This window comes from Nematolebias whitei, chromosome 15 (genome assembly GCF_014905685.2).
Source record: "Nematolebias whitei isolate Nwh7 chromosome 15, NemWhi1, whole genome shotgun sequence".
NCBI lineage: Eukaryota > Metazoa > Chordata > Actinopteri > Cyprinodontiformes > Rivulidae > Nematolebias > Nematolebias whitei.
The window spans coordinates 1,972,788-1,994,263 of NC_056512.1; the positions used below are offsets into that span (position 1 = coordinate 1,972,788).

A 21,476-nucleotide genomic window follows, 5' to 3' on the forward strand; every position below is an offset into this window, starting at 1 on the left:
AGTTCTTCATTTTTCTGACTGTAAATGTCGTGCATTGAATTTAACAGAAATGTGAACGAGAGACGTTATTCATCTTTGACCCATCAAATGAATGGAATCATTTATTTTCAAAATCAAAGTTTAACATCAAACATTTACATTAATTTGGCAAAATATGAAAATAATAACAGACAGTTTCACAGAAAATGAACTTCAAATCACCGGCGGTGATTTGAGGACTTTGCTTAAGATATTTCTAAAATATCTGTACTGATTTATGAGAGAGAGGTGGGTTTTAGAGTGAAAGGAGATTATCTTACAGAGAACTGTGTGAGGGAAGTTTAATCTGTTTAACCAGAAATTGCACGCTTCGTCAGATCCTCAGCTTCTCACGGTACACTTGGTCAAAATAGAACCATCTACCTGTTGACGATGAATCAGCGTTGGATGTAGTTCCTTTCTGACTCGTTTCAGCGTCTCCGTCGAGAGCTACCAAACCTTCAGAAAGTCGTGCGTTGATTAGCTCAAAACAGAATTATAGTCCCAAACGTCCCTGGTTCTTCATAACTCCAAACTCTTCATAACCGGCTGCATCTCTCAGAACTCTCATTCTGTTGGACTATCGGACCTGTTGTCAGCTCTCATTCCAACATCTCTCAGAACTCTCATTCTCTTGGAATTCTGGAATCCATAATTCTCTATTCCTTCTCTTCTCCATTTCATGAACTGAGAAGTTGCCACATTTTATTTGGGTCGACTTCCTGTTCAATTTAGAGCTTTCTGATTCGTGGAAGGACCAGAAAGAGGAGTGGATTTGTGACGTAAGATGTTATCATAAGTCAAGGATTGTTTACAACATACAGAAAAGATTATTGCAGCAACAGCAGACTTCGTGGAGTCTCACACTTTGTAATCTTTTCAAATAGTAAAACATGACATTTTTCTCGGTAAACCTTTTAGTTGACCGAAAACCAACCTTTAACATACTTACGACAGCTTGCTCATTTCAGACAGAAAATCAAGAAAGGCATATTCGGGTGATTTCTTCTCTGAATGAGGAACAAAAATCATTACTTACTGTTTATGTAAAATAAAAATTAGTAGTTCTTTTCAACCTGTAAAGCATTGAGTGAACTAACACAATTTGATTATCAAAACATTTGTAAGACAGTAATGATTATAAAGAATTGTCTTTTCTGCTTGATTAATTCAAGAAAGAAAGTTCATCAGATGGCCCAGACTTATTCAGATCAATGAAAATAACAGTCTCTGTCCATCTGGTAGATTTGAGGTTATCTGGTTCACTACACTGAGTTTATGCTTTTTGTTATTATTTCTTTGACTTTTGACACAACGTGATCTGATTAAGTATTTCATTGTTTCTAATTATGTTTTCGGTTTTATATTTTTATTCCATGTGCTGTAAATATATCTTGTTACATTTTATTTGATGTTGTGATATTTTTGTTAAGCACTTTGGTAACAGTTTCTGTTTTAAATGTGCTCTATAAATAAATCTGACTTGACTTGACTATTTTTTCTTTAGGACCTTGTAAATTTTGTTTTTACTTTTTCCACTTTTGGTACTTTATGTTGTACCCTGGGCAGCACGGTGGCGCAACTGGTAGAGCTGCTGCCACTCAGCGAGCAGGTCCTTGGTTCAAACCCTGGTCCAGGGGCCTTTCTGGGGGGAGTTTGCATGTTCTCTCCGTGTGCGTGGGTTTTCTCCGGGTGCTCCGGTTTCCTCCCACAGACCAAAAACATGCATGTTAGACTGATTGGTAAATCTAGAATTGTCCCTAGGTGTGAGTGAGAGAGTGAATGGTTGTTTGTGTCGTTTGTCTCTATGTGGCCCTGTGATGGACTTACGACCCGTCCAGGGTGTACCCCGCCCTTTGCACAGTGATTGCTGGACATGGGCACCGGCGACCCCCGTGACCCAAATTGGAATAAGCGGGTAAAGATAATGGATGGATGTTGTACCCTTATTGAATGCTTTAGTATTTCTTGTTTGTTTGTTTGTTCATTGTTTTAGTGAGTAATCAGTTCTTATCCTTAATATTTTATTGGACTGTTAACCTTGTGTTAACCTGCATATGACAAATAAACATAACCTGAATTAAGCATTAACCTTTAATTTAACCATTAACCATACAATTAGTTATTTAACAGTCAACAATGGTGTACCACAAGGCTCAGTCTTAGGACCCACCCTCTTTACAATCTACATACATAATGTAGGTAAAAACATCCCTAATGCATCCATACATTTCTATGCTGATGACACAGTTGTTTATTGTCGAGCTAAAACTGTTGCTAAGGCTTTCCAGCTTTTGAAATCTGCATTCAACTACATCCAGACAGATTTGTTCTGACTCAAGCTTGTCCTAAATGCCGACAAAACCAAAGGGATGCTTTTTTCAAATAGGAAGTTGGTCCCAGCAGTTCTCCCTCCGATTTTATCCTCATATGGTGTCCCCATTGAGTTTGTTGATTCCTATAAATATTTGGGTATCTTGGTCGACTCACATCTCTCTTTTAAGCTCCATGTGGAAAACTTGGTAAAGAAACTGAAAGTTAAACTGGGTTTCTTTTTCAGAAACAGATCCTGTCTAACTGAATGCTAAGAAACGCCTTGTATCTGTGACTTTCCTTCCCTCCATTGATTACGGTGACAATATTTACATGAACGCTCCTACAAGAACCCTGCAGATGTTGGATGCTGCAGATGTTGGATGCTGTCTATCATGGTGCACTAAGATTCATAACTGGCTGTGATTATCGTACCCACCACTGCTCCCAGTTTTCACTGGTTAACTGGACATCATTAACTTCACGCAGACTCTCTCACTGGCACATTTTCATCTTTAAATCACTTCTTGGTCTGCTGCCTTCATACATCTCCTCCTACATGTCTCTGCATGAGTGCAGCTACGGCGTGCGCTCTCAGGACATCATTACCTGCAGTGTTCCCTCAATGAGGACTGAACTAGGCAAAAGGGCCTTCTCCTACTCCGCTCCCGTTTCCTGGAATACCTTACAAAAACAATTGAAACTCTCGACCTTTGACCTCTTTAAGTGGCTTTAAGAATCTGTTGGACTCCTGGCAGGGACCAATGCAGACATGTTCCTGTTTTTAGTTTTCTACACTCACCTTAGAATCTAAAGGAACCCCTGGTGGCGTTTTTCTGCTCGACCGGGTTCCCTGGTCCATTCGCTCATCGACTCCAGCGTCAAGAGTAGCGTTTCCTGTTCGACCTGACACTTCTAGTCCTGTGAGCCGTAATATGCTGGACGTGCGCTACTGCAGAGCCTGTTTGGCCCCTCTCCAGTTGGAAGATGGACATGATCTGTGCCCCACTTGTTTGGGGCCGGATCATCTGAAGGAGGCCTTGACGGAAGCGGCCTGTCCCAACTGTTCCGTTCTGCCCTTGTCCCTGCGGGCAGCTCGTTTGGCTGGTTCTGAGATTGCAAGCCAGCCAAATGAGCGTGTGGCCCCAGAGACCTTGGGACCTCCAAGAAAGAGGACCAAGAAAAGCTCCAGGAGCTCAGAGGGACTATCTGGGCAAGTGGCCCATTTCACCTCTGAGCTGGAACAGATGAAGGCATTGCTCGAGCCCCTGAGAGAGAGGGACAACTCAGGTCTGACTGGGGACCCTGACCTGGGACAGAACATGGGCTCAGGGGCCTCCACTTTTGAAGAGGATGCTATCTCCCTGGCAGCATTCAGAACTGATTTCCAAGAGCAGTTTGAGTCTGGCTCGTGTGTGTCGACTGCCAGTTCGCACACCTCCTCTTGCTCTCAGCCATAGGACAGTTCCATAGTGGGTGCTTTGAGAACTGCTCTTGCTCGGTTGCACCTGGATGTCCCACAGAGCCAACCCGCTGCTTCCAGTGCTTTCTTTAAACATACTTCTGCTAGGTCATCCTTTATGGTTCCCCCTTCGGCTGAATACATAAAGAAGGTACATGCCTGCTGGATGGATACTAAGGCTTTCTCACAACCGTCCGCAGATGGCAGGGCCCTGGCGGCCATGCAGGATGCACCGAAGTTTGGCTTGGGCCATATGCCTTCTGCCGAACCTGCCATAGCGTCCCTCATTGTACCTCCGGATGAGGCTTTGAGGGCTAATGCCAGGTGCCCTCGTCCTCAGTGCCGGGCCACAGATGACCTGCTCTGCAGAGCTTATGACTCTGAGTCTCGATTGGAACGACTAGGTAACTCGCTGTCGCATTTGTTACTGGGGCTCTCGACCTCCTTGGAGGACGTTGCCGTTGATGCACCTACTCAAGGCCTGATGGATGCTTCCCTTCATGCCTTTGCTCTTTTTTCAAGGGAGATTGACCATGTGTTATCTACTCTCATCCAGGCACGTCGCCACGTTTGGCTGGCGCAGTCTCCCCTGACTGAACCCTGTAGGAGGACCCTGATGAGTCTATCTGTGGTTCCAAGGGAGCTGTTTGGTTCTGCTGCATTTGCAGCCTTGGAACGTTCAGCCCAGGCCACCCGTACCAGATGGCAATTGTCCGGCCTTCATTGCAGACGCTCTCGGCATCCTGCTGGAGGTGCCTCTGCATCCTCCTCATGCACTTATCCGGTCCCACCTACACCCTCTGGGGGGCAGTCGTGGTCGGCTGCAGGGCCTGCTCATAGCCAATGGGCTCTGCCCAAAGGTCGGGCTCCCGTCCCTCTTCAATGTGGGCATCCCTCCTGGCATCCCTCCTACCCTCCTAAAGGCAGGGGAGCTCGGAGATGACAATTGGAAGCAGGCGGTGGGACACTTTATCCCATTTCAGCTCAACCGCTGGGCCACTCTCGTGCCCGATTCATGGGTTGTGTCAACACTATCTCGGGGCTACATGCTACAGTTCCGCCGCCACCCTCCCGTTCCTGGTCAGGTCAAAATGACGGTCATTCGCAATCAGGTGAAAGCTCAGGCACTGAACCACGAAATAGACACCTTGCTGGCCAAGGCTGCTATAGTGCCTGTCGACCCCCTAGGAAATCCAGGGAGCTTTTACTCGAAGTACTTTTTAGTCCCCAAAAAGACTGGTGAGCTACGGCCAATTCTGAACCTAAAAGGCCTGAATGTGTTTTTGATATAGAAATTATTATTTTAATGCTTTTATGTCAATCTAGACCTATATTACACTTATTTAAACACACTTATACAACGTGTTATTCACATATTAGGGATTGTATTTTGTATTATGAGGTGTTGGGTCGCCTTTATGCCTGTTCAAACATATACTTTGTGTGTGTGTGTTGCTTATAATATTTAAACACTCTTTGATGGTTTGCAGAAGGGACGAGGAGTGCTCTTTAGGAATGCTTTAATAAGCATTAGGAGTGCTCTTGACCTGGAAGCTTTGGCCCGCTTTTACGGTCACAGGCGCTCCTTACTGGAAGGATGAGCCATCGCTTTTGATGATGGTTTAATTAGATCCGTTGTTCTGGTAACCATCAAACTTGCTTTGATCTGCTCTCACGCGATCCGGTCAGGGAAGAAGGTATATAAGAAATGTATCAAACAACAGAGAGTTGGAAGTCCGGTGTGGATCAGCACGCGCTGATGCCATATGCCATTTTGATGTGATTCTCCTTTACCTGGGTCGAAAACGACTTCCCGGCCAGTGTCACGGTGAGAAGTTATTTCATATCAATCTGTGTGTTAAGAGTGTACATGTTTTTTGCTTGGCTGTTCTCTGTGGCTGGATAATAAAGGACACTAATTTATCCTAGCAGTAACAGCTTCTGTCTTTCATTTTTTCCATTTGTCTGAATATGTGCCGACCGTTTCACGAGCCCTTTTGATAAAGAATTTCACAATACAGTTTTTAAAAACTATCCCTTTCCACATGTTGAGCATCAGAGAAGCGCTCCAGGCAGTCTCTCCAGGCGACTGGTTCACCTTGGTCGACTTGAAGGATGCATACTTTCATGTACCGATTGCGCAGCACCATTGGCAGTTTCTCCGCTTTGCATTTCAGGGCAAGCATTTTCAATTCAGAGTTCTTCCATTCGGTCTTTCTCTGTCCCCCCATGTGTTCACCCGGTGTGTGGCAGCAGCCCTATACCCTCTGCAGGTCAAAGGGTTGAAGATCCTACCCTACTTGGATGATTGGCTGATCTGTGCGCCAACACAAGCTCAGACAGCTCCAGACACACAGATGGTGCACGATCACAAAGACCTATTGGGGTCTTCGTGTGAACTGGGAGAAGAGCAACTTAATTCCCTCTCAGGAGGTCACGTTCCTGGGAACTACTATGAACTCCCTCACCATGCTGCCTTGCCCGGCGCCACAACTTGTCAGTGGGATTCTACAGATGCTGCCCGCCTTCCTGCCCGGCCGTGCACCCCACTTCATTGCGTACCTTTGCCTGTTAGGCAAGCTCACTGTTGCCTCCACAGTGGTACCTCTGGGGCTGTTGTCTCTGCGCCCTCTACAGATGTGGCTCAACAGCCTGCGGCTGGATCTGACTTGTGCAGTGCACCGACGCAGGAGGTTGCTGGTGTCCCTTCAATGCCTCGCTTCACTGGCTCAGTGGCGAGATGCAGTGTTTATGGTGAAAGGGGTCCCACTGGGCTCTCTGCCATCTCGGAGGGAGGTTGTTTGTACCGATGCATCCACCACAGGTTGGGGAGCATCGTGGCAGCGACTGATTGCCCAAGGAACGTGGTCTCCACAGCAGAAGGCGAGGCACATCAATGCCTTGGAGCTGGACACTGTGCAGCTGGCACTAAAACACTTCCTCCCGGACCTGCTTGGGAAGCATGTCCTGTTGCGTTCCGACAATACTTCTGTGATTTTTCATGTCAACCATCAAGGTGGAACACGGTTGTTGACATTGCTGCTACTGACCCAGAACCTCTTACTTTGGGCAGCCCCCCTCTTTGCCAGCCTGAGGGCATCCCACATTCCAGGAGTGCGGAACGGACCGGCAGATTTTCTGTCTCGGGGACACCCACCACCTGGGGAGTGGAGGCTCCATCCGAAGGTGGTGAGGGTAATTTGGGAGAGGTACGGCAAGGCAGCTGCGGACCTGTTTCCATCTCAGGAAACAACACACTGCCCACTTTGTTTTTCTCTGGCAGGCAGTGCCAGTCCCCTGGGTCAGGAAGCACTGGCACACGACTGGCCCAGGGTGCTGCTGTATGCTTTTCTGCCACTTCCGCTGATAAGCCCAACACTCCTGAGAGTCCTTCAAGAGGGGCATCAAGTCCTCCTAGTGGTTCCCCTCTGGCCCGGGAGAACTTGGTTTCCACTGCTGCACAGGCTCTGTTGTAGCTCTCCAATGCCTCTACCCCACAGGAAGGACCTCCTGGCACAGTTGGGGGGTCAGCTCCTGCACCCCGACCCCAGTTGCCTCTGGCTCTGGGCTTGGCCACTACAGGGCCCGGCATTACCTTCTCAGAGTATGACGGGGAGGTCGCATATACAATGAATAATGCCAGGGCCCCTTCCACACAACTATTGTACACACATAAATGGAAGGTCTTCAGCAGCTGGTGTCGTGCCAGACACGAGGACCCTGTACACTGTCCTCTTTCTGTTATTCTTACTTTCCTTCAGGCACTTCTTTCTCAGGGCCGGTCTCCATCCACCCTGAAAGTTTATGTTGCTGCCATCTCTTGCTGGCATACGGTGGTAGGTGGGGAGACAGTAGGTTGTAACAAGGAAGTGTCCTTGTTTCTGAGAGGCGCCAGACTTCTGCATCCCCCCACACGCCTCGTTGTGCCTGTGTGGGATCTCTCTCTGGTCCTTGCTGCCCAGCGGTCTGCTCCGTTTGAGCCCTTGATGGACGTGAGCCTTGAGTGCTTGTCTAAGAAGACCGCGTTTCTCCTGGCCATGGCTTCGGCCAAACGAGTAGGTGAACTACACGCACTGTCTGTTCACGAGCACTGTTGCCGTTGGAACCCGGCTGGTTCGGGTGTTACACTCTGGCCTAACGTAACGTTCCTCCCTAAGGTGGCCTCATCTGCGACCCACTCTCTGCCTCTCAGGCTTGCTCGCTTCGATGCAGATGGTGCTGACGAGCCTCTCTGCCCTGTTCGGGCACTGGAAGCGTACATCAGATGGACAGCTTCTCTGCGGCTGTCTGATAATATGTTCATTTGCTTTGCAAGACCTTGCAAAGGGCAGGCCCTTTCAAAGCAGCGCCTTGCGTGCTGGATTGTGGATGTGGTGGAACAGGCGTACACTCTGCAGGACCGCCAGCCACCTGTAGGGGTACGATGCAATTCCACCAGGAGCGTTAGCGTGTCATGGGCCGCTATGAATGGGGTCACTCTGGAGGCCATATGTGCAGCAGCCTCCTGGTCATCCCCAAATACGTTTTCCAGGTTCTACAGGGTAAACCTGGCTGCCTTTCACCCTTTGGAAGGGATCCTATCACAGCACCCATCTTAGTCTCAGTAAAGTGGGCACACTTAAATTTTGTTTCTTCTCATGGGTGTAATTCCTCAGGACTTTGTTGGCAATCGTCATCCAGTGCTTTAAGCACTGCCTCTGGCGGTCAGTAGGGATGAAATAGAACGCGAGTTACAGCTGTAACTATGGTTCTATGAATCCCGGATGACCGCCAGAGTGCTCGGTCCCTCGGAATCATCGCGTTTCACAAGAAGATTAAGGGAGTGGGCTACCGTTGTCACGTGCTTATATAGACTCACCGGTGTCCTGGGCGTCACACGTGACTATGTTGGCATAAATTCTCGACCTGCGCATGCACAAGAATGATCATTCAGTGCTTTAAGCACCGCCTCTGGCGGTCATCCGGGATTCATAGAACCGTAGTTACAGCTGTAACTCTCGTTTTCTAAAGCTATTAAATCAAATACTTTCTTGAAAAAAGAAATTGGGCTTCCAGTGGAGGCATAAATATTAAATAAAGTTACTTGTTTTACTTCAATTTTCCCTTTAATGAGAACAAATCTACCTTTTTTATCATGCATTTCAGAAACTAGTTTGAAATTAACCCTATTTGTTATCAATATGGCCACTCCCCTCTTATTTCCTGATTTGTAAGAATAAAAAAAGGAGTTATGAAAACCCATCTTTTTGAGCTTTTCGTGTTCAGTATGAGACAGATGTGTTTCCTGCCAAAAGGCAATATCAATTTTCTCCCTTTTTAGTTTTGCCATCATTTTACTCCGTTTTATGGGACTGTGTAGACCATTCACGTTTAACAACAAGAATTTATAGTATTGAAGTATTTTTCTGAAAGTATATTTTCTGAAACTGTTGCATGTAATCCTGTTCCCTCTGTTATGAAAGAGAAACAAAACTCAACAAAAGAGTGCCCATAACAAAAAGAAACAAACTGAGATCTTAAAACTAAAGAAAAGCCAGACTTCTCTTCAGAGAAGAAAAACTCCTCTGAAAACAGAGAGGGGATTCAGCCACAAGGTGGGGCCTCTCTTCAACAGTCTGTAGATGAAAAAAACTGAAACTGGGTATTTATATATACAGTACATATACAGGTCATTCTTAAAAGCCTGAAACTGCAGTGAGTGGTGGGTGCATCATTATGAAGCATTCACAATATTGCCATCCATTTTTCTTCCGTACGCTTTTCGGCACAATTCTCGTCCCACAGTAATCAAGGTATTTCAACAAATCATAAAAACATTCAGCTCTTTCAGTACAATCCTGCTATGACTTTTGGTATTGGTGCAACTATAGCTTTTTGAAACATTTAGCATTTTCTTCAATTTTTTCTCATAAAAAATAAACTGACCTCATTTTACATTCTTCAAACTTTAGATCTCTTTACAACCTTTTACTGCTCCTTTTGCATTTTGTCCTGGTTCAACTTCTTTCAGCTTCCTTGCGAAAAATTAAAACTTTTCATCTAATTTCAGCTGCTTTATTTTATCCGTTTTGTGCTCCTTTCCAATTTATTTCTGACAACTACAACATTTTTGTCTTAACTTCTTCCTGCTAATTTCAGCTTGCTATGCATTTTCCAGCTTATTTCTGTAAGTTTCAGCTTCTTTTTATTTTCAGTTAATATTTAGCTGTTTGTGCTAATTTAAGTTTTTTCAGCTAATTCCACTTTTTTTTTTTTACAGTTATTTAAACTATTTTCAGCCTAATTCAGACAAAAACATGCTCTCTCTACTTCCTTGTAATTTCAGCTTTTTTCTGCTTTTTAGCTACTTTTTATCCGTTTACTAATTTCAGCTTTTTTCAGACAATTTCCACTGGATTTTTATTTTTTTGTGCTAATTTCTGCATCTTTCAGCAAACATGCACTCTGCTTCCTTCTGCTAATTTAAATTTGTTGTACCTTCTCAGTTACCATTTTTTAGCATTGTTAGCTAATTTAAGCAGTTTTCAGATAAATTCATGTTTTGTGGTAATTTTTGCTACTTTCTGCCTAAATAACATTTTTTCTGATACTTTTAGCTCCTTTCATATTTTTCTGTTACTTTCAACTTTTTCTGCTATTTCAGCTATTTTTTAGTCGTCTTGTGCTAAATTTAACTTTTTCTGCTAATTTCATATTTTTAGCTCTTTCCATCTTCCTTCTGCCTTTTCAGCTACTTAGCTGTTTTTTTTGCTAATTGCTAATTTCAGCTTTTTTTTTAATCAAATTTCCTAATTTTTGTGCTCATTTCTTCTTGTTTTAACTTAATTCAGCAAGAATGTGCGCTTTCTGCTTTCTTCTGCTAATTTAAGGTGCACCAGCCCTGTTTAGTCCGCTTTAATCCAACTCTAGCTCGTTTGCCTAGAAAGTCCGATTCATTTGGGGAGGTGTGAACGCGCCATCGAACTCTGTTACGGAACAAAAAGGCGAACTCTGGCCCGGGCTAAAACCTAGGTCTCGGTCCGGTAGAAGAGAACTCGAGCGCGGTTCGAGTACAGTGTGAATGTTAACAGATTGGACCCTGCTCCACAAGCAAGAAGTAGAGTACAGCGCAGGGCAAACAAACACACATTTCTCTTGCCTCATATGGAGCCGTCAGCTGCCTTTTGTTAAAAAATATATTCTCCATGGTCTTCTGCCTCATCCGAGTCCATTTTTGAAAAATGACAAAATATAACTCCTAAAACTGCTAAAACTTGAAGCCCCTCCGTTTTTGTTTTTATTTCCAGAAGAAGAAGTGTCTTCAGAGGTTTTTGTGTCGTTTCTTTCAGTAGTTCTTGGTGCAGCGCCCCCACAGGCGAGTGAGGGAATAGGTTGGTTCAACAGGTTGGCTCGACTGCACAGTGCAGTGTGAATGCAAACACACCAGTTCAAATGTAAACAAAAAGTTATGAATATTGGTCCCGAACCGAACAGAGTCTACCGGACTATCAGGTGTGAAAACAACCTAAGGCTTGTTCTTCCATTTCATCTACCTTTCAGCATGTTTTTGCTTAATTCCAGCTAATTTTAACTAAATCCAGCTGTTTTTCAGCAAATTCTTAAGCAATAAGCATTCACATTGCATTTTTGCAGGAAATCTATTTTTTTCTAGTTAGTTTTAGTTTTATGTAACTTGTTCAAACTAACAGGGGCTCACCGGGGAAGTGTTACATTCACCAGTCCTGATGAGATGATCTCCACAGATTTTCCCCAGAACTTGTTCTTCCATCTCTGGTCTAAAAGCAGACAAAATTAATAAACATTCCCTGAACTCACACTTCAGAATATTCAGTCATCAAGAGAAAGTACAGAAGTCCTACCTTGCCAGAAAGTGAAGTTTTCAGACTCTGCGTGGCATGCAGAGATGGGTGGATGATGGCAGACCTGAGAACAGAAGAAGTTCAGTGTTTTCTTCAGCACAGAGAGGTGGCATGTCCCTCTTTGATACTTACCTGTTCACTGATGTAATGAAATCCTCGATCTTCTCTATGGTTTTCATAAGTTTCTCCTAAAATAGGGTTGAAGGGTTTGTATCGATATCTCCAGGATGCCCAGGCATAACCAGAAATGGAGAAGGCTGCCACGTAAACCTATAATCATCCATCATCATCGTCATTAACAAACCATGTTACACATTGTCTACTTCAGCCTTAATCCCAGCTGTTGGGAATAAACCAAACGCACCATTCTTTCAAATGGATCGTCTGTGTTACTGGCGATGTCCAGCAGCTCAGGGTACTCCAGCTCTTCACTGAGTCTCTGAAGCAAAGACAGCGGCTCATTGAGAGCAACGGGCATCGAGACTCTGGACAGGTCTTTTCCAATGTTGTTGTACAATATAGTCATGATTCCAATATGGCTGTTGTCTGCTCCCGGGGCGGGAAGAGCCGTGCGACGACCTGAATTACAGCAACATAAATACTAGATTGATGGCTGACCTTAAAAATCAATCAGTAAATGTCTGCTGTTCATGTTTGTACACATTATCAAAGTCAAGGTGTCTTTATTGTCAATCACATCATATGTGGTACATGAGGTGGAATGAAACTATGTACACAGGGTCCCAGTTACATCCAACAAAAATACAAATTGTAAAGATAAACAGTAGTAAGATCTAAAATATGAACTAAGAAATACGCTAAACTAAGAATATACTAAGCACTAATAGTACAAAATAATGTGCCAAACAACAGCAGCACAAATTCTTGAGTTGAAAGATTTAGCATAGCCTTAGTTCCCAGAACAGCAGTTTACCTGTATCTTTGGGTACCAGGTTGGGTTTGTCAGTCGAACTCTTCAGACTTGCTCTGTAACTCAGAGTAGTAGATGCTACAAAAGAGGAAAAAAAGATTTGACCCCTTTGGTAGATAGAGAACAATCCAAGCAAGTTGTTGTCTTGTTGTTATTGTAATTTGTGATTTGTTATTGAGTACTACATTTTATTGTTTTGCCTAACTGTATCTTTTCCCTTCCCTTGACCCTACAAGTACCTGTTGGTGCTTGCCAGGTCAGCACTGTAAATAAGAATTTGTTCTTAGTTTTTATGCTTGGTTAAATAAAGGTGAAATTTAAAAAAAAAATTGTTTTGACAATCCTTAAATACTCACAATGTCCTTCTTCAGGCTCTGAGTTGCTGGTGGTTGTGACATCACTCAGGCCGGACTCATCTGAAGCTTCAGCTTCTGATGAGGTCTCACATATGATCACCTCACTGGCATCAAAATACTCTGCCATGGACTCTGCCACTGAGGGAGCACGATGACTGTGACGACCCATAGATGGTGTCCTCTGTAAGGAAGCACAGCTAAAAATGTTAGGCCTTATTCTTTAAACTAGAGATTTACCACTCAAACACTGATATGCTCCTTACACTGCACACTTTGTAAATAAGGAGATCTAGAGAGGAATGGACCATTTCCACTTTTGTTTAGTACCCCAAGAAGACTCGTTAAATGAAGCTACAGATTTAATCTAGTTTAGGGGACTTCAGATTGTCTTGCTCATTTCTGCAGGTGATGTGTTCTTGTTTGCCTTATCGAGCCAGGACCTCTAGCAAGCACTGAATCCATTTACAGTGAGGATGAAGACAAACACCTCCAAGTATGAGATACTCAAAAGGAAAATGGTCAATTGCCCAGTAAAGGTCGAGAATGAGCTATTGACACGAGATGAGTTCAAGTATTACAAATTCTTGTTCACAAATAGGAGTAGAACCTAGGAGGAGATATAAAAGGCAGATTTGGGCAGCATCTGCACTGACCTTTTGTGTCGAGTTAAAAGGTAAAGCTCTCAGTTTACCAATCAGCCTATGTTTCAGTCATCACAGGTGTCATAAGCGAAAGGTAAGCATCAAAAGGGCTTGGACAACAAACCCTAGATCACCTCCACAGAGTGGCTCAGAAGGTCAGCTATTCAGGAAAAGCTTATTGTAAAGTCACCACTCCTCACTGGAGGTGGTTTGGGCATCTAATAAGGATACCTTCTGGACATCTCCCACTGGTAGGAGACCCCAGGGCAGACCCAGGACTCTCTAGAAAGTTCATATCTTACAGCTGAAGTTAGGAATGTTGTAAAGCAGAGGAGCTTAAGGTGGAAGACAGATTTTTGCTATGTAAAGCAGTCAGCGCCTCAACACAGATAGGCAGAAGATGGATGACAGGGTACAGTTCAACAGACTAGATTATACATACATACAGAATGTGTACATTTACACATCTGTACAGGCTATGCTAAATGGTAAATGGTCTGAACTCATCTTTCTATCTTATCAAGATATTCAAAGAGCTTTACACTACAATCTGTACACTCACCCATTAAAATGAAGGCATTTCAATGGGTCAATTTCAATGGGTCCAGTAGTCTGTACTAGTAGTATAGACTACTATGTCTATACAAAGAATAGTCAGTGCTTTATCACTTTCATACACTGATGGGACACACACCAAAGGCAATTAGGGGTTCAGTGTCTTACTTAGGAACACTTGGGCATGTGACTGCTGGTGGAATCGAACCCCCAACTCTCCCATTGGAGGACGACTGCTCTAACCACTTAGCCACAACCGCCCTGGCTACAAATGTATAGTCTACACACTGTTGTGTATCTGCGCATATGCACATGTCATCCATCACATTGAATTCACTTCACCACTTGCTCTTGCCGAGGTCGGACGCTTTCCCCCTCCCTCTCCGCTTTGCTTTGCTGTCTGTAAAACTGGTTTGATCCTCTCTCTACATATCTTACGAACCATAATTATGGACTTGATTTGATCAGTTGGTCCCTCAACACAATTGATAACATTTCTTTGAAGAGAAGACAGGCTTTAGGCGAGCCGATTTGCCCTGTTGGCACGCACACAGCTGGATCAACTTGGAATACTTTATTTGTCTATTTTGTAGATTTTAAGGACACGTTTAAAATTGGAATTATGATAACTGGTTCCTGCTTTTTGGATTCGGCTGGTCGCTGGTTTATCTACAAACAAGGATGTCGTTGACAGCAAATTTGGACCAGATCAAGCTGCTTGCCTTTATGATGGCTTGGTTCATGCTCAAATGCTTTGGGCAGAATGGATCAGATCTTGGGGATTTTACTCAGGCATGTTCTTTTGGTGTGGCTACATAATTTAGAAATTTTGGAACCTGAGTGGACCAACACAGACTCAAGGTAGATATCATTAAGTTCTGCTTGTCCCCAAAACAACTGTGTGTTTATCTGAATTTGGCTCCCTCGGCTGGCCTTGAAGGCCATCTTATCTGAATTCACCTGGAGAACATGTAATCTGATGCTCTGGCCACAAGGTTATCGGTGCTTCTCGTGGTGGCCATCCTCAAACTTGGTGGTGGACACCCAGGGTTAGGGAGGCTGTCAAGCTGACGAATGAGTCCTATCGACCTTTGTTGGCTGGTGGGACTTTGAAGGCAGCTGAAGAGTACCGTAAGGCCAAGCGGTCCGCAGCCTTGGCTATTGCTGAAACAAAAGCTTGGATGTGGGAAGAGTTAGGTGAGACCTTGGATAATGACCCTCTGTTGGTTCCGATGAGATTCTGACAAACCATCAGGGAGCTGAGAAGGGGAAAGCAGTGCTTAACTAACACAGTGTTCAGTGAAAGTGGAGTGCCGTTGACCTCAACCAGTGATATCGTCGGGAGGTGGAAAGAATATTTCTCAGATCTTCTGAACCTCACTGGCACATCTTCCATGGAGGAAGCAGAGTCAGGGAACTTTGGGGTTGTCTGTCCATAACTGTGGCTGAGGTTATCGAGGTAGTTAAAATGCTCCATGGCAGCAGGGCTCCAGGGGTGGATGTGATTTGCCCTGATTTCCTAAAGTCTCTGGATGTTGTGGGGTTGTCTTGGTTGACAAACATTTGCAACATCGCATGGACATCTGGGGCAGTGCCACTGGATTGACAGACTGGGTGGTGGTTTCCTTCAAAAAGGGGGACCGGAAGGTGTGCTCCTATTACAGGGACATCACTCTCCTTACCCTCCCTGGTAAGGTCTATTTGGGAGTAATGGAGAAGCGATTCCAATTGTTGGTTGAACCTCAGGTCTAGGAGGAACAATGCGGGTTCCGTTCTGGCCGTGGAACACTGGACCAGCTCTTTACTCTCACGAGGGTCCTCGAGGGGTCATGGGAGTTTGTCCATCCACTCTGTGTGTTTTGTGGACTTGGAGAAGGCATTTGACTGTGTTCCTCAGGGTACACTCTGGGGGTGCTCTGTGAGTATGGGATAGGGGACCCATTGTTACGGGTTGTTCGGTCCCTATACAGGTGCTGAGAGAGTTTGGTTTGCATTGCCGGTAGTAAATCAGACCCTTTCAGGGTTTGGGTGGGACTCTGGCAAGGCTGCCCATTGACACTGATTCTGTTCATAACTCTTAAACAGAATTTCTCTGTGCAGCCAGGGGACGAAGGGATTCCAGTTCGGTGGCCTCAGGATTCTGTCTCTGCTCTTTGCAGATGACATGGTCCTGTTGGCATCATCATGCCATGATCTTCAGCTCTCACTGGAGCAGTTCGCAGCAAAGTGTGAATCGGCTGTAATGAGAAACAGCACCTCCAAATCTGAGGCCATGGTCCTCAACCAGAAAAGGGAGGATTGCTCACATTAGGTTGAGGGTGAGGTTCTGCCTCAAATAGAGGTGTTCAAGTATCTTGGGATTTTGTTCATGAGTGAGGGAAGAATGGAGCGCGAGATTGGCAGATAGATTGGTGCAGCATCTGCAGAATTGTGGACTCCGTACCAGTCTGTTATGGTAAAGAGGGAGCTAAGCTGTAAAGCAAAGCTCTCTGTTTACCAGTCAGTCTACGTTCCTACCCACACCTACAGGTGCTGGTCATAAAATAAGAATATCATGAAAAAGTCTACTTATTTCAGTAATTCCATTCAAAAAGTGAAACTTGTATATTATGTTCATTCATTACACACACAGACATATATTTCAAATGTTTATTTCTTTTTAATGTTGATGATTATAACTGACAATGAAAACCCCAAATTCAGTATCTCAGAAAATTAGATTATTACTTAAGGACAATTAAAATAAAGGATTTTTAGAAATGTTGGCCAACTGAAAAGTATGAACAAGAAAAGTATAAGCATGCACAGCACTCAATGTTTAGTTGGGGCTCCTTTTGCCTGGATTACTGCAGCAACGCAGAGTGTCATGGCGTCAATCAGTCTATGGCACTGTTCAGGTGTAATGAGAGCCCATGTTGCTCTGATAGTGGCCTTCAGCTCTTCTGAATTGTTGGGTCTGGCATATCACATCCTTCTCTTCACAATACCCCATAGATTTTCTATGGGGGGGGGTCAGGCAAATTTGATGACAAATTAAGAACAGGGATGCCATGGTCTTTAAGCAAGGTACTGGTAGCTTTGGCACTACTGTATGTGCAGGTGCAAAGTCCTGTTGGAAAATTAAATCTGCATCTCCATAAAGTTGGTCAGCAGCAGGAAGCATGAAGTGCTCTAAAACTTCCTGGTAAACGACTGCATTGATCTTGGACCTCAGAAAACACAGTGGATCAACACCAGCAGAAGACATGGCATCCCAAACCATCACTGACTGTGGAAATTTACATTGGACCTCAAGCAACATGGATTCTGTGCCTCTCCTCTCTTCCTCCAGACTCTGGGACCTTGATTTCCAAAGGAAATGCAAAATTTACTTCCATCAAATAACCTAACTTTGGACCACTCAGAGCATGGTCGCGCAACTGGTAGAGCTGTTGCCCGTCAGCGAGCAGGTCCCTGGTTCAAAACCCCGGTCCAGGGGCCCTTCTGGGTGGAGTTTGTATGTTTTCTCCGTGCATGCGTGGGTTTTCTCCAGGTACTCCAGTTTCCTCCCACAGACCAAAAACATGCATGCTAGGCTGATTGGTAACTCTAATTTGTCCCTATGTGTGAGTGAGAGAGTGAATGGTTGTTTGTCTCGTTTGTCTCTATGTGGCCCTGTGATGGACTTGCAATCCATCCAGGGTGTACCCCGCCCCTCGCACAGTGATTGCTGGACATGGGCACCGGCGACCCCCGTGACCCAAAATGGAACAAGTAGGTAAAGAAAATGGATGGATGGACCACTCAGCAGCAGGTCCAGTCCAGGCCTTCTCGTCTTTAGCCCAGGCAAGACACTTCTGATGCTGTCTCTTGTTCAAGAGTGGCTTGACACAAGGAATGTGACAGCTGAAACCCTTGTTTTGCATACGTCTGTGCGTGGTGGTTCTTGAAGCACTGACTTCAGCTGCAGTCCACTCTTTGTGAATCTCCCCCACATTTCAGAATGGGTTTTGTTTCACAATCTTCTCCAGGGTCCAATTATCCCTATTGCTTGTACACTTTTTTTTAACCACATCTTTTTCTTCCTTTTGCCTCTCTATTAATGTGCTTGGACACAGAGCTCTGTGAACAGCCAGCCTCTTTAGCAATGACCTTTTGTGTCTTGCTCTCCTTGTGCAAGATGTCAATGTTTGTATTTTGGACATCTGTCAAGTCAGCAGTCTTCCCCATGGTTGTGTAGCCTACAAAACTAGACTTGAGACCATTTAAAGGCCTTTGCAGATGTTTTGAGTTAATTAGCTAATTAGTGTATGGCACCAGGTGTCTTCAATATTGAACCTTTTCTCAATATTCTAATTTTCTGATGCTGAATTTAGGGTTTTCATTAGTTGTCAGTAATAATCATCAACATTAAAAGAAAAACATTTGAAATATATCAATCTGTGGGTAATGAATGAACATAATATACAAGTTTCACTTTTTGAATGGAATTACTGAAATAAATCAACTTTTTCATGATATTTTAATTTTATGACCAGCACCTGTATGGTCATGAGCTATAGGTAGTAGTGGTGTAACGGTACATGTGGGTGTATTGAACCGTTTCGATACAGCATGTTCAGTTCGGTCCATGTGCGTACCGTTTCGGTTATTTTTTTCACTCATAAAATGTTATTAACGAGAGATTATGCGACGCGGAAGTAAAGTTCCTAAGCATGTTTCAGCACGACACTATTAATTGTTGCATAGTCTCGCAGCACACGTAGCATTAGCAGCCTAGCAGGAGACGCTTTCATCTTGTTGAAGTCTCCTTTTGGGAACATTATGGCTTTCTGGTTAAAAGACAAGTGCAAATCCAAAGCTGTGTGTTGACGTTGTTTCATGGAGATTGGATCTGCAGCAGCAACACATCTAACTTGTCAATGCACTTGAAACGACATTATCCGAATGTGAATGTCTCTTCTAGCAACTTGGTACAAAGACCAATAACAGCAGTATTTAAACAACCTTTATCAGGTAATTCAGATCGGTCCAGAGCAATAACACAAAATTGTAGGAGTTTTTAAAGCTCTGGATCTATGTCCGTATTCTGTTGTTGATGTGCTGGCTATAAACATATGATTAAACTTGTTGAGCCGCACTGCCTACAACATCCCATCACGTCAACACTTCAGCCAAAAAAATTGTAGCAGCACTTTATGAAAAAGCTAAAACGGATCGTCCACAAGCCCTGGAGCCCAGATTAAAGCCCTCACCTCCTTCTACAGGTGTGCAGTGGAGAGCATCCTGTGCTCCAGCATCAACTTGTGACATGAGGCAGAAAGAAAAGCTTTGCAGAGAGTGGTGAAGGCTGCAGAGAAGTCTGCTGGAGTCAGCCTCCCCACCATCACAGACATCTACACCTCCAGATGCAGGAAGAGGGCCACCTGCATCATGAAGGACCCCACTCATCCAGCACACACACTTTTTGCCCCGCTCCCCTCAGGAAGGAGGTTGAGGAGCATTAAGTGTAGAACCACTAGACTGAGGAACAGCTTCTGCCCTGAGGCTGTTAGACTCATGAATCTCTAACCAGAATAATCACTGAAAAAATTACATCATGTTTCTGCTGATCTGTTTCATGTTGCTGCTGATCTGTTTCAATGTTGATGTGTTCATGCGTGCTCATCTGCTCACAGACTCATGTTCGTGCTGCTGTTTGGCGTAATGTTTTTATACTATTAGTGCTTAGTGTATGTTTAGTTGATGTTTTTCTTAGTTCATGTCTTAGATGTTATTACTGTTTTTCTTTTACATTTTATTGTTGGATGTAACTGGGACCCTGTGTACATAATTTCATTCCACCACATGTACCACATGGGGTGCGAATGACAAAGAACCTTAAATCCTTGAATGATTATGAGCGGAAGATTCAACCATCTCATATGATGACCATGCACAAAGTAGTAATGTTATTGTATTATTGTGATTTAATTAATTTTTTACATTTAAAATTATCATCTTATTAACTCTTTTTTTGGTCTCTTTGCGCTGTTTGCAGTTTGAGAATGATAGCAGCTGAGTCTTCTTCATCCACCAGATCACCTCCAGCTAAGAAGTCTGGATTGACTGAACTTATTTACTTGGCATATTTTCAAAATAAACATTTTGTAAGTCTTTATTTTGGCCTTTTTTGTACTGAAAATTAACTTTTAACCGAGCCCTCCTTGAAAATGCACCGAACCGAAATGGGATTTTTAGTGTACCGTTACACCTTTAATAGGTAGTGACCGAAATAATGCGATTGTGGATACAGGCGGTGGAAATGAGTTTCCTCCGCAGAGTAGCTGAACTCTCTCAGTGATAGGGTGAGAAGTTCAGTTATCCGGGAGAAACTGAGTAGAACCTCTGCTCCTCCACATCGAGAGGAGCCAGTTGAGGTGGTTTGGACAACTGGTAAGGATGCCCCCTGGGTGCCTCCCTAAGGAAGTGCTTCAGGCTTGACCCTGGGGATGACCCAGGACACACTGGAGGGACTGTCTCTTGGTTGGTCTGAGAATGCTTTGGGCTCCCCCCAGAAGAGCTAGAAGATGTGGCTGTGGAAAGAGATGTCTGGGCCTCCCTCAAGCTGCTGCCTCCACGACCCGACTTCAGAACAAGCAGAAGATAATGGATGGCTGGATGGTGCAGGAAAAGTAGCATGTATTTTAGGCCTTTCTGCTCAAAAACATTAGTTGTTGCTACTGCTCGGAAAAGTGATTCAAAACCTTTATAGACTATTGATGGATCTCATACAGTCTGTATACACACACAGAAATGTAGACTATACATGCTGCACCTACATCTAAACTACACTTTGTTCTGTGAGGACTGACAGGAAGACCTCAAACATCAACAACCAATCCATCATTCATTTGAATGTGCTTTTGTATTTGCCCATATATGCCCTGCTATTATTACTTTGAGTAAAAACTGGGATAAGTTCACAGGAAAATTTCTAAAATGTTAAAAACTTAAGATGAACATTGGTGCTTCAAACAACAGGCAGAATGCAGTACACACCTGGTCTGGACGGACAGTGCAGAAGGATTCTTCAGAAGAGTCAGAGGACAGGGAAAGTGAGTGGACTTTGGTGTGATGAGACTGCATGTCAAGCTACACATGCACAAGCACACATGGACATGCAGCCAAGCACAGAACAGCCATGCAGGAAAGATGCAGAAAACAAAACAAAGCATAAGATATGACAAACGAATGGGATGGCTGCTTTCAGATGATCTGGTGTTAATGAGACAGTCACAATTCCACACATTAACACACAACTTGCCCCTTAATCCCTTTTTTTTTTGGACATCTTAAAGCAGATTCTGGATAAGTTTGACA

The 21,476-nt window shown here is 44.1% G+C and overlaps 1 protein-coding gene across 1 annotated transcript; it reads right to left on the minus strand.

Moving 5' to 3' along the window:
* Positions 1-11,485: 11,485 nt before the first annotated feature.
* LOC119421933 (oxysterol-binding protein-related protein 6-like) lies at positions 11,486-21,226 on the minus strand. Its single transcript, XM_037689296.1, has 7 exons — positions 21,156-21,226; positions 12,940-13,120; positions 12,587-12,661; positions 12,017-12,231; positions 11,785-11,922; positions 11,653-11,716; positions 11,486-11,568 (listed from the first exon to the last, which is right to left on the minus strand). Exons 2-7 carry the CDS (start codon positions 13,106-13,108, stop codon positions 11,486-11,488), a joined length of 744 nt encoding a protein of 247 aa, XP_037545224.1. The 5' UTR covers positions 13,109-13,120; positions 21,156-21,226.
* Between the last annotated feature and the right edge of the window lie 250 nt (positions 21,227-21,476).

What these genes read in the sequence shown, in the direction of transcription:
- LOC119421933 (XM_037689296.1), bottom strand. Translation starts at nt 13,108, where the DNA reads ATGGGTCGTCACAGTCATCGTGCTCCCTCAGTGGCAGAGTCCATGGCA. An exon ending in CCTGGTACCCAAAGATACAG is followed by an intron (nt 12,232 to 12,586) that starts GTAAACTGCTGT and finishes GCTGTAATTCAG; the next exon opens with GTCGTCGCACGGCTCTTCCC. An exon ending in TTCATTACATCAGTGAACAG is followed by an intron (nt 11,717 to 11,784) that starts GTAAGTATCAAA and finishes TTCTGTTCTCAG; the next exon opens with GTCTGCCATCATCCACCCAT.